Source organism: Aplidium turbinatum, chromosome 8, assembly GCF_918807975.1.
Source record: "Aplidium turbinatum chromosome 8, kaAplTurb1.1, whole genome shotgun sequence".
Lineage (NCBI taxonomy): Eukaryota > Metazoa > Chordata > Ascidiacea > Aplousobranchia > Polyclinidae > Aplidium > Aplidium turbinatum.
Window position 1 is genome coordinate 4148544 of NC_137479.1, and position 13093 is coordinate 4161636.

At 36.9% G+C, this 13093-nt stretch overlaps 2 protein-coding genes across 2 annotated transcripts in view; both read right to left on the reverse strand.

Moving 5' to 3' along the window:
- LOC145775726 (long-chain-fatty-acid--CoA ligase ACSBG2-like) overlaps nt 1-6445 on the reverse strand; it is a 34003-nt gene extending 27558 nt beyond the window's left edge. The window contains exons 1-3 of the mRNA XM_082587085.1: nt 6338-6445; nt 5117-5241; nt 2155-2301 (exon numbers count right to left, since the gene is read on the reverse strand). Of these exons, the coding sequence (XP_082443211.1) occupies nt 2155-2301; nt 5117-5241; nt 6338-6344 (279 nt within the window). The 5' untranslated portion in view covers nt 6345-6445. The remainder of the gene's footprint in view (nt 1-2154; nt 2302-5116; nt 5242-6337) is intronic.
- A 53-nt stretch (nt 6446-6498) lies between these two features.
- LOC145775578 (uncharacterized) lies at nt 6499-13093 on the reverse strand. Its single transcript, XM_082586885.1, has one exon. It carries the CDS (start codon nt 13067-13069, stop codon nt 10760-10762), a length of 2310 nt encoding a protein of 769 aa, XP_082443011.1. The 5' UTR covers nt 13070-13093; the 3' UTR covers nt 6499-10759.

A 13093-nucleotide genomic window follows, 5' to 3' on the forward strand; every position in this document is an offset into this window, starting at 1 on the left:
TGCAGAAGATGTTACCACTGACAAACTTGCCATATGTCATAACTTATAAACCAAGATCAGCATCTCGACTGTGGTACCACTATTTTGCATTTATCAAATGCTGGCATTTGCACAACAATCTAACCTCGGCTCTTAGTGTAATTTATCAACAATCTACAATCTTCAACTAGCACATGTAAAAATAAATTTTGAAACATACGTAAAACGAACAAATAAAGCAAACTCAGATATTATCAACACGCATAAAAATTATATTTTAAATAGATGGTTACATAATATTAAAATCAAAAGCTGCAAGCCTAAATCTTAAACTGATGTTCTGCCACAATTTCCAACAATATACTAGCACAAAATTCAAGAAATGCATGACGAACAAGTCGAATACAAAGAAAAACGTAATTTAGTCTACAGTCCATTCAAATAAGTTTACATTGATACAACGTCAAAAGGAATAAATTATGAATTGGCGTGGTTGAAGAATCTACACTACAAGGGTCGAAGGTTGCAGATGACATGGGAGTAACAAAACAGACTAAGTAGTTGGTCGAATCAATTTCTGCGTGTTGGATGGTGGCTTTGATTTTATGCAGCCGTTTATCTTCAGCGATGTCTAAATATTGTTTGCTGGGTTGTTCGGCGAAAGTACCGACAAAGCAGTCAGCCAGAGCTGGTTTCTTTTTCAGTTCAATGTTGTGGAATTTTGTAAAATGTTTCAATAATGCTGCTTATAATGATATACAGACAAACGCGTGTTTTTATCAGCAATAAAAATTGTTTTTTTTTTAACTTTGATTTAACGTCTACAGGCGTTAAATCAATGTAAAAATGACTAATTTTCCCAACTGGGTTGCTTGTCTGTAGTCTGCATACTTTTATATAAAGTATATCTCAACTACGAGGATTAGTTAACAGTTGCATAGTCCTTCTAGACAGGGTGCTAGTTATGCAGGGGCATGAAATACATTAATGCTGATTACAACAAATTTTAATTTACATCATTCCATGCTTAACCTCTCAAGCGCAAATTATACTCCAAATCGTAAAAAAATCGTACTAAAAATGGCTTTGGTAAACATGGAATAAAATCTGTATAACGATTAATATTTGTAAAACTAATGATTATTGCTAATCAATAAATACACGAAGAGATATTTTTTTTTATCTCGTGCTTATTTGACCGACCACTTGCAATGTGACTTATAGCAACGCCCAATATTTAGTTAACACATTTGACCCTTAGCAACGATGAGTTAGCGCAAAGCACGGGATCGTTCGCGCCATGCAGAGGCGGGAGGGGATTTCCGCTAACAACGTCACTATGAAACAACAATGTAACTATAGTGCCGGTGTGAAGATCCCGGTGTAAATTATGAGCTAAAATTAAACAAACAAAGACACAAAGAGAAGGAAATTCTTGAAAGTATTCCACACCTAGTCATTGACACTCATACAATTCAAGAGCCCGCCCTACGCAGCAAACATCATAGAAGCAAACAATTACACAAAGTACAATAAAATATAGTCTGGAATATGTCAAACACGCTTAACTACTGAATTACGTAATTCTTAGTAACAAGATATCATTAATATTTCATTGACAGGCAGCCCCATAAACCCTTCGGGTGCGGTCCGGATGAAATAATGGGTCTTGTGATTCGTTACAGGTCTAGACATTTCTATCAAAATAGTCTTTATTTGCTCATGACACCCTTGCCATACCGATAAATAAAAATGCTCGTCACACCAAAATCATGAAATTTGGAAGAGTGATGTAAATTCTACGTCTGTGGATATAAAATCAGGAGAGTTCTCAATTTAAAAATCTTAAGCGTTGGCAACGTTTTGATGTTGAAAGCTCAGAACATGAAAGGGGTTTCAAGTGGCAGAGATACACAGGACAACCAGAAGAATGTCGCACAAACAGACCCAAGACTTTACAGTTTTCAAGTACATTGATAAGTTGAAGGGATAGGGAGAATGTCACAAAAACAAAACCTTACACGCCATCAATAAAAGTCAGGTTGGGAGAATTTAAACGGGGCCGCTGCTAGTATGTATTGTTAGAAAACACTCTCTTCAAACACACGTTAAAATATTTCTCCATTGTAGCATGGAATACAAAGCACGCTGTACTCGCCATTGCGCGAGAAATACCTGAACGAAACCTTTAGCGGCTGTCAGACATTCATCATAGAACTGTTGATAGGTCCAAAACTTCCACCGGCTTTCGCCCGGTTCTTGGTACGCCAAGGCGTTGAGCTGGGAAAACTTGGAAACGGTAGAAGACATCATGTCGTGAATCTGTAAAAAAATTTCCAATAAACTCGCACAATCAAAACGAATTTACTTGCGTTGATTTTGCATTTGATCATGCAATATTATCATCGGCTAGCCCAACTCCCACCCTTGAGAGAAGAGAGTGGTGCTGCCTAAACAGAGCCCGCTGCGAAGTCGGGAGAAATAAAAGCAATCTTTTCCGATGGAAGATGACTCCTGAACCACGCTCCTGACCCAACGTGTGATTGCGGCTTAGACAATCAGACGATGAAGCACATCCTCACCAACTGCCCCCTTAGCCCTTCATGTGATGACAACAACCTCAAGAACATCACAAACAATGCTCTTACCTGGCTCCGACACTGGCGTGACAAGCTATGAATGAATGAATCGGCTAGTCAACTCAAAAGTCAAGTTTTGGCGGATGGACAATCAAATGAAGTTTGATGTTTCAGTTCAAACTAGATATGGAATCCATGTTTGCAACCGCTTGTTTTTGTTCAGGCAGCAAATCAGTCTTTTTTACATTGTTTTAACTTTTGCAGACGTTGAATCATCATGAAAAAAGACCGATTGGTAAGCTGAGTCATGGGAATTTTGCAACATTTGTTAATTTGGTTTCAACCTTTGGGGCCTCACGCGTCATTCGTCTTTACTATGATGAAGCACAAGAATAAAAAAATCAATTGAAAATCAGTGGAACGTGTCAGCCATCACTTCACAATAGAACTAAAATGAACCATGGTGCCAATCAGCTCTGTGTGGGTTGGAGTAATACTTTACTTGATGAGGTTTGCAGGCTAACCTTGTCAGTAGACAGAAGAAGTCGTTTTAAAAATAAAACAGTGGAACTCATAAAAATGAAACTTTTATAAAAACACTTTGCTTTTGACGTTGACGGTTATGAATAACAGCTACTAATGCGCTCATCGGCGGAAACCTGATCTCTGATGTGCTGAATTAGATCAACCTCATGCATACTGCATAAAACTACGGTACGGTACTTACAACAAGTTTTCAAATCGCAGGAAATGAAACCGTTGGAGTAAAAGTTGAAAATCAGAACAATGCGAAACGGTCATACCTTGTACCGCGTGTATTGTACAACGTATCACAAATATTTTGGACGAGATAGCTTGATCTTTACCACAAAGGTAAGGGTTCAATTGACTGACAAAAGCATCGGTTGAGAACTATGTGGCATGAAATTTGAATTAGTGGTGCGATATTGATGAGCCCATCCTCATGGGCGGAACACGTGTCTATCGCTGTCAATTTTTGCTACACTCGACTGCCGAGAAACACAAAGCTTAGTCTTAGCGCATTTTATACGATTCCAGGCTGGCATAAACTACACCACAAATGAACGAATTACAATAGTCTTTATCGAGGAAACTCAATAGCGTGGGCACGATTTGAACGTGAGTTAATGGCAACAGGTGTTCCTTCGCGTGAACAACATCATTGTTAGCGCAAAAAGTAATACGATGTTGTGGAACACCAAATCGTGAGATACACTGCAATACTAGGGCAGTAATGAAGCGTGGCGTTATCCATAGCAAAAAAACAATATTATTTATCGCAAATAAATTACTTTCATGTTTAGTCAATTATTATAGTGTGTTGATAAATCTTTGGCCAGCGTAAAAATGATTTCCTCCAGAAAGTTATTCAAATAGAAACAAACAAAAATAAAGATTAAAGCAATTAAAAAGTAAAAAAGAAAGCTGCCACAACAATGGAGCCTGTAAAGTACTGAACCTGGCTTAGTTTGTTTTTATGATTCAGTCGTTCAGAAGCACCCCACTACACATTGGTCATTCTACTGTTAAATACAATATTCGCCATCATCGCGACAAACCAGAGCATTGCTAGCCAGACGCTTTCCATCATGACCCTTAACAAAGTTTGTATTGGTAGCTATGCATGGAAATTGGTGACGTGCGAAAAAACGAAAGATTTTGTTCAACAAACTTTCTGAAAACTGGAATAATTCTATGTACAATTGTACAGTCTACAATAAATATTATTAGCGCTATACAAAGAGCGCTCAATGCCAAGCAAATAGCGAAGTGATATAATATCTTGTGTATTATATATCAGACTCCATGCATGTGTCTTTGTGTCAACTATTCCTTCATACAAGACTCAAAAGATTGTCAACGATTTTCGACAGCAACTCAACGCATCTTATCAACAAAATATAGAAATGCAGTAGGCTACTAATAGACTGCGTCATGAGAAACTCTGTAACGTGCAACACCACTGCGAGTTTAACTTTAACCTCCTCAGGAACCAATGCAATGCTAGTTGCAACTGTCCGAGTTCGAACTAAATTTGTTCGAGGAAGGGCCCCAGGCTGGCATGCATTCAACCAGAGATGGGTTCAACAAACAAACAAGTGAAGGCATTTGCAGTTCAGCGACTCAAGTTGAGACGGATTATAATTTTACTTTACACCGTGTTGTATTGTCTGTTTGAAGAGGTGCAAGCAATCCAAAATGCAACTTGCAGAATGCTACGGCCCTGTGCTAACTTTGATTTATGACAGTTCCTTTTGAAAAGCAAAACCCCAAATGTGTTATTTGTTACATACGTAAGCTAACTTAACACATACTTGTCACTTACTGCATGCAATTCAAAGTATGTGTGTGAACAATATGGGTTTTATCATATCCTGTTTAATTTCTTATCTACTTCAATTGTAACAATGTCGAAAAAAAGAAAAAATTAACCATTAAAAATGAGTGCGCTTCATATGAGGCAGCAGATCGAAGCCTGTTTTGGATTATTCTTTCCGAAGCTCTAGCCCGATGCTTATAAAGTCGTTCTATCTTACCGTTTCAAGTGTGATGGAATCAATATCCTCCCCACTTCTTAGGCGGATAGCAACTGGCTGATTGGAAGCAATGCTTGTGAGGCGGCCATGTTTGACTAACGCCAACTTTTCTCTGTTGGTTTGGTCTGCAATAAGGAAGCAAAATAAATAATATCTTGGATTGTAAATTCAAAACCTGGACATGTTTCGTAGCTCGCAAAAATTCAATAACTTCCACATATGAAGTTGAGCAACAATTCAAGACCACGAAATATGTAAGCAAGCACTGTGCTTGGCAATGTGAATACAAGTACAAAATACATGCATTATACCTGATTTTCCTTTGTGAAAATAACAAACTGAAGTAATAGGCTAAAAACTAAACACTAATAAAGTACCGTTGTAACACTTCAGTACAAGTATAGTATATCAGTAATGTTTTTGTCCACCATGCGTGCACCATCAAATGCACATTTGGTTTGTACAACTATGAAAGAGAAGTCACCACAGTTCGCCATAAATGAAGATTGACAACACGGCAGTTGAGTTGAATAATAATAATAATAATTGTTGAACCCTTTGGTAAAACCCAGCTAGTCAAATCTGCCTTTTTATGTTGATTTAAAGTCGAATCACACTTAATGAATGTAAAATAAACGGATTTTGCAAGGTGGGATACAGTTGATTCCTACAGTTCGAACAAAAGACAGCAGGATGAGAAGACGTAGCTATGTGAATGCCCTATAGCTTTCAAAATCCATGTAGATTAATTAATGGAAACAATCTGTCATCAGTAACAAAGTGTCCTAGTTTAACACAATCCTTAGACTTGGTAAAGTGTCTGCAGGCCATTTAACAACTGAAGAAGTTGAATTATTGTAAAAAAGGGGCTGATTTGTTGGCTGAGAGACAACATAATTTATCAACTTTAAGTCGATATACAAAGAACGCTTTTCTGTACTCATAATATCAGCGGGACAAATATCAAAATAACTTTCCCCAATTAGTATTTATATGCTCTCTGAGATGAAAGTTGTATACGCTAGACTAAACATTATTTCATCTGTTTCTGCCAATTGGTTGCAAACCAGTAGCAAATCTAATAATTAATTATACAAAGCAATATTGTAGTTATTTTCATTTTCATTAAAGTGTATTTTCATGTAAAGGCATATTCGTGGCCTACAGTATTTTTTTACTGCTTAGAATAATATGATCATTTGATTTAAACACATGACTTACTTTTCATGACTGGCAATATTTGAATGTGACAATCCAGATAACATGATCAAGAAAAGAAAATTAACTTCATTTTCACATCACCTCATAGGCTTCAAATTTACATTGCCCTGCAAAAACATATGAGTGGTAAAAATACACCAAAACAAAAACAATATCATGCCTACATCAAAGCAAGCACATGCACATAAACATTGAAATGCTTGCAATTCTTTTGACAAGTCTACACCTAGGGAAGAATTTTTTCACAAATGTTTAGCAATATGTGTATTGTGTACATATATATATGACCAATTAACCATGACTAAAACAAGCTTTTCAATACGATAACTTCAGCATTAAATGACCATTTTCTAAACAATGATCAACTTGGACAAAAAACTGTAACTGTAGATTAAAATTCGTTACCGTACAACACAAAGCAAACAACAAATTCCAGTTCTCATATAAGCAAGGTCGAAGACTTTTTTTTATGAAAACTTGTGATATTTTTGTATATATAAATGCATTCTTGAAGTAGTAAAAATGTGTATAACCTGCAATCGCGAAATGCAACGGTTTAAACACAGAGAAATTTGCTGTCACTCTGTTTACACTTGTAAATAAAACAAGCAAGATACTGTGCAGTGAAGTAAATGGGATACCATCAAAGCAACGCAAATTTGAATTACTGCAGTTGCCATAATTCTTTTAACAACATAAAAATTGACCATTGTTGATATGACATCAGGATGAATTTATCAATTTGTTTTGTCAATCTCAACAAAATATGCCAATTCTAAATGTGGAATTTTTTTTCTTCTACATATTGGGATCAGCTTTGATATAATTAACAACCGCGATGATAGAAAGGTTTATTAGACAATGCTCAGATGCATAAAATTTCTAACAAAAAATCAATGCTATTTTATTGCTGAAAATGATTTTAGCTTAATTTTGGGTTTAATTGTTTTCATTTGTTCATTGAAGTTCATTCCATAGTTTGCAGACTTACAAAGCATGTCACGAGTTAACCTACATTTGATTAGTGACGATGACAGCTGTTTAATTCTTGTTCGAGAGTAATGTCTACTGGGCCAAGACTGTGTAGGTGGAAAAAAGGAAGACGTTTTTGCATCAATCTTAAACTTTGAATATGTGAACAAACGTCTTGCCAATACAAACATGCGCTCAGTCGGTGAGTTTCAAGTCAATGACCTCACGAGCACCGGTCAGAGCAGCAGTAGCTTACAACTGCCAGTAACTATTGCACTCAAGCAGCAACAAAGCTATCTTGACATAACGATGCTCAAGACTCTAATATGAAATTAGCAAGTAAAGTTGTTATTTTTACATCGTTTCAACGTGGAGATTGAAACATGTAAAAATGTACTTTAACTGGTTGGGAATTGGAAATTTGATTATTTGTTCGTTCACGAAGCCAAGTTCAAAGCCGTTGGATTAAGGGAACGACTGTGCCTATGACAGTATACTAGATACTTAAATTTATCAAGTGACGTTTATAAATGTTAGCCTGGCATTTTCCAACATGGAATTAACATGGAAATGTGATTATAGCGCCTCAGTACTTGTGTGTGTGGGTGATAAATTTAAATGATGACACATTCACTGATAGGTTAAGTCCAATTCGTAAAGATATCTGTTTGCAGGACGTTTCAAATCAATTCATTGCGACTTAGCTAAACGATGAAAACAAATTTCTGTTTAAAAAATAACATGTTTGTTTGCAATAGCATGCGCTTATATTGGTTGAGCGGTTCAACCCCAATCTGTTTAAGGCACGAACCCTTTCAAAGAATTACCAAATCTGCGGTCCCTCAAGCCTCTAAGTGAAATACCTGAGTGAATCCTTTGCACAAATATTCTTAACTGAATGAATTTTTTTTATATTTTGGTGCTTTCTTCAAATCATTGTATTCGCGCACCTCAGATTAGGAACCACTAGTTGAGAGGCTGATTTGTCAAATAAAATAAGTTCATTACTCCGCGATGCCTACAAAATACTCTCGACCTTTGTAATGTTTTGTTCATTAAATTCTGCGACAAATTCTCGCCTGATGAAATCAAATTGATACACAGCAGAAAGATTAAATCAACTTTGATGGATGCTGATTGCTGAGTTCATCATGGGATGACTGATTACATGGCAATTAATCGCTTGGTAAAGTAATTGGTGATTAGTGCTTTCGTGGCTGATTACTGCAAAGAAATTAAAAAGAAATTTGTAGCAACCATTGGTTTATTATAAGACAACAAAGATTTGCGGAAACAAATCCACAAACCACTTTGCACCCAATAGCCTATTGTGGGGGGGCAACAATAGCCTATTGAGGGGGGGCAACAATACTACAACATACGTACAAAGGTATGTTTTGACGCAAATATAAAATAACACAATTTCATTAATAAATCAGCTTTACTGTTTAAATAATAAGTGATGGAATAACAAAAACTCGAGTATGAAAAGTTAAAGCACTGTAGATCGTAAAAACAAAGGCAATGAGGAAACGGGTTAAATACGGCAATTGACATCACTCGCTTCAAGGCGCCAAAGGTTGAATTTAATTTTTTCCATCACTTTAACAACTTATCGACATCTGAAGACAAGCGATGGTAACCGTCAACATTTGATAGTAGCTTGGTTACAACTTGTAAGATAAACAGCCGCAGCACGTCTCAATAACAACTCCCAGACAGCAAAACTCATCATTTTTATATTGAATCAATGTAAAAATTACTGAATTTGTTGTCTGGGAAGTCCATGATATGATCATACGAAATGCACGTTGTAGACTACTGGTGCTAGTGCTCATGGCCACGCAAGTTTGCCTTGTTAGGCCATCTTCCTCGCCAGAAGTTTGACATTCTGTTATTTCATTTGACATTATTATGTTATTTCAATATGTTATATGTTATTTCAACGTTTAGGAGCGTTGAAACAAAACGAAGATAGCAAAACTCGGATAATACTTGGCAAAGTATTGTATTTCAGTACCATCGTGACGTCATGTGAAAACAGAACAAAGTGATGCTGTACCCTTGATGTAACAAAAGAATAAAAAAGTGCAAAATGTTCTGTGAATGTGAAGTCAAACAAAAGTTGTTATTTTTACATCTTGACGACGTCCAGCGACAATAAAATAACGTAAAAATGACAACTTTTACTAGTTTGATATCTAACATCAAAAAGGTTAGCCGAATACAACAGGGTTGAAGTAAGCATTTAAAATTAAATATTTCATGTCGGTTCTACATGTAATGAATCTAATTCGTTCAAAGAGTGTTGGTTGTGCTCTCTAGAGACAGAGCTGTTCGCACAGGCAAGCTAGCAAAGGCACCAATAATGAAGCGCATTGGTTGAAGCAATGGCGACAAGACAAACAGTCGGTGAATCATAACACTAAATCAACAATCACATAGAGGTACAAATGTTTGGTCCAACATTAACTCCGAATAATAATTGAATTGCAAGAACACGGAAACTTTATTTTATGAGGCTCTAATGTTCACAGAAGAACATGGTCAAAAGGATAGCTAAGAAGTATGGATTTTAGACAGAAACAGTCGCAGAAAGAGATTTCAAGAAGTTTTCAAACATATTGTTCCAAAAAAAATAGCACAAAACAAAAAGATATTTGATTAAATAAGCTTGAAGCAAAACAAACTAGATTCAAGACACATTATTGATACAGTGATAACTATGGGCATAAACTTATCGGGGGCGAAACGAAAATGTTTGTACGAAGCGATTGCTTAAAAACAAAGTCGTTCAGAAGTGAGTTCGAAACACAAAGTTAACATGCCGCTGAATTACCGAGCGGCAATACCAGGCTAATGTTTACAGGCTACTGGACAATTATCTCAACCAGCAAGTACGTTCTTTGCACATTGATTCAACGTCTGCAAACGCTGAATCAATGTAAAAAGAGGGATTTTGCTAGATGAAACATTACATTCACTTGATAGGCTAAAATTAGCGAAATAAATAGCACTAAAACAACGCATTCCCAGCAATAAATACAGAAAGTGTGTTTCATGATTCCACAAATCATCAAGCAAGCATAACAGGAGATTTTCAGTATTCAGAATGAACACATGGTCAAGACTTGGTCATAAATGTTCTCTCCTTTTCATAGAAACTAGACAAAGTAAAATTAGGTGATAAAATTTGATTTCAGTTTTCCAGTTAATTTCTCGTCATATAAAAGTGGCACAATATTTTCATATCACAATCGGTTGCGAATATTAATAGCAGCAAATAAATTTCAGATTTTGAATAGTTTTCTTTTAAATATTTAAATGAGTTGTAAAGTGGAATTGAGCAAACAGTTAAAAAGCAAAAACGGTTTCAAAAGATATTTACCATAGATACAAAAGTAAGGCAGGGCACAATTACACAGAAGTCTGAACGATGCAACGTCGTATCTACACAACAATTTTAGGAGATTCAGATTCGTCAAAACTGCTTTCATCATTTGTGGCACTTGGCAGTGATTCACTAGAATCACTGGTGTCGCTGTCTATTGGCAATGACGCATGTTGTGACCTTGGAAAACGATGTAATTGTGATGACACAACAGATGCGTTCGCATAAGGCTGTGACACTGAGTTAGGGTAATAAAACCCATCTTCATTAACTGCATGCACTTGACGAGTTAGTGTAGGTTTTTTTAAACTGTGTTGAGGTGTGGCACCATACAGTCCTAGAGAAGTGTCAGGTATCTCCATGCCCCTAAAAGGGTCGTCATGATCTGATGTCCTGGTTTCCATGTCATACCCAACCCCCATCATGTTGTTATTTGAGTTTTTGTTGAAAGACTTTCTCTGCCCAGGCTCTTCACTAGCATTAGAATTACTTTGTGACAAGGTACCTGCTGCCGAAGACACAAACACGGGATTGTGAGCATTCTCCACAGAAGAAACTGGAGAATGAGGAGTAACTGAGGACAGTGTTCCTTCATTTCGACCCAAGCTTTTCTGCTGAATATCTCCATCAGGGCTAAATGTTGTTACGGTGTGATGCTTGTGATCAGTATTGGTACCATGTGAAGTTGGTTGAGGAATATGTAAACGTAAACCTTGAACTGATCTATCATTCTGTTTCACAGGTGACTCACTGAGCTTCCCATCAGGTGAACTAGACATGCTGGGGTTAGTAGCTTGGATTTTGACCATGTTGCGTATCCCATTGTCTAAAGGTATTGAAGGAACCACATGAGCTTCATGATGATTCAGTGGCGCCTTTAATCCAACTTCATCCTTGACTACGTTTGAGAGATCAGTAGGATCTTTAGAGTGAAGCATGCCAGAATTGGAATTATTCTGTGTGCTGTTTTCATTGCGCCTAATTGAAGACCTAGTGGAGCCATTTTTAGCTAAACCATTTATTCTATTTCTTTTCCCATTAACACCACTTTCACTGGTTATTGTAGTTACAGAATCTTTTTGCTTCAATTTTGGGTGACTTCGTGAGCTGGATTCCTCTAGCACAGCTGGTAGTGACGATGCATCTGAACGATTGTCTGATAATTGTTTTGAATGACCAGAAAATGAATTGAGATTGGAACTTTTACTATCTCTGGCAGCATCAAGCTCAATATGATTAACAGCTGCTGTGGAAAAAATGGGTCTTTCAGTAGTCCTATCGTCAGAGTCATCATGTAGTCGTAGCATAGGAGAAGAATCCGACAGTCCATATCTATTCATTAACATTTTATGGTGCATTTCACCTCTTCTTTTCTTAAACAAGCAGTAAACACTAAAGCAGAGAAATAGTATCACCATCAAAGCCAAACACATTCCTAACACAGCAACCAGCCGCTGCTGATGTCGATAATCTTCAGAGAAGTTTGGTCCAAATGAAGGCTCTGCTCTTCTCTCACACCTTTGACCAACCCACTCTTTACTGCACAGACAGTGCGGGGAGCCATTTTGCATGCAACACTTTCCATTATCACAAAAATTGTTAGGCTCAGGACATTTTTCGGCACATTTAGCCTTGCGAGCCTTCTTTACCTTTAAAGTTACTGTATAATTTGCAACCTGTTTGGATGCAATATTGGTAGCGCTGCAGATGATAACGTCACCGTCATAATCTTTTTCAACTGAGGTGATTATTAACGAGCCAGATTTTCCTTTTTTGTTGTTTTTTATTTTAATTTCTTTAGTGCTCGTTAGCAAAACATCATTATAATACCAAGTTAAAGAGGCCCGAGGCTTGCCTTCTGCTTTGCATCGAATTTTCAACCGTTGCCCTGCACTTTTCTTAATTGTTTTTGTTGATCTTTTAAAGGAAGCTGGAACCAAACAGTTTTTGCACAAAACCTTTTGCACTTTACGAAGGGTTCGTCTCACTGCCTTCATGGGATTGTATTGAATCCAGTAAAATCCATTTTGGTCAGGTTCTTGCAAAAATAGCAAATAAGAGGATCCATCTACTTTCAAGTTTGTACAGCTTTTAACTTTACCAACTGGACCGAATGTTATTTCAGAGCCTTCTACCAGTCCACCATTTCGATTTGGAAAAATACCCACAACTTCCGCGGTCACATTTACTAAGGAACCTTTTTTAAGGTGATTTAATTCATCGCTCCGATGTGGTGATACTTCCACAACAATTGAAGAAGAAGCAGCAAGTTGCTCAACAGAGGCCCCCTTGGGATGCGGCTGACAAGTTTGGGAATAAATTGATGTGAAGAGTAAAGTAGAAAATATAATAGAAGTTAAACTGTTCATTTTATAAACGCAGTAAAAATTACT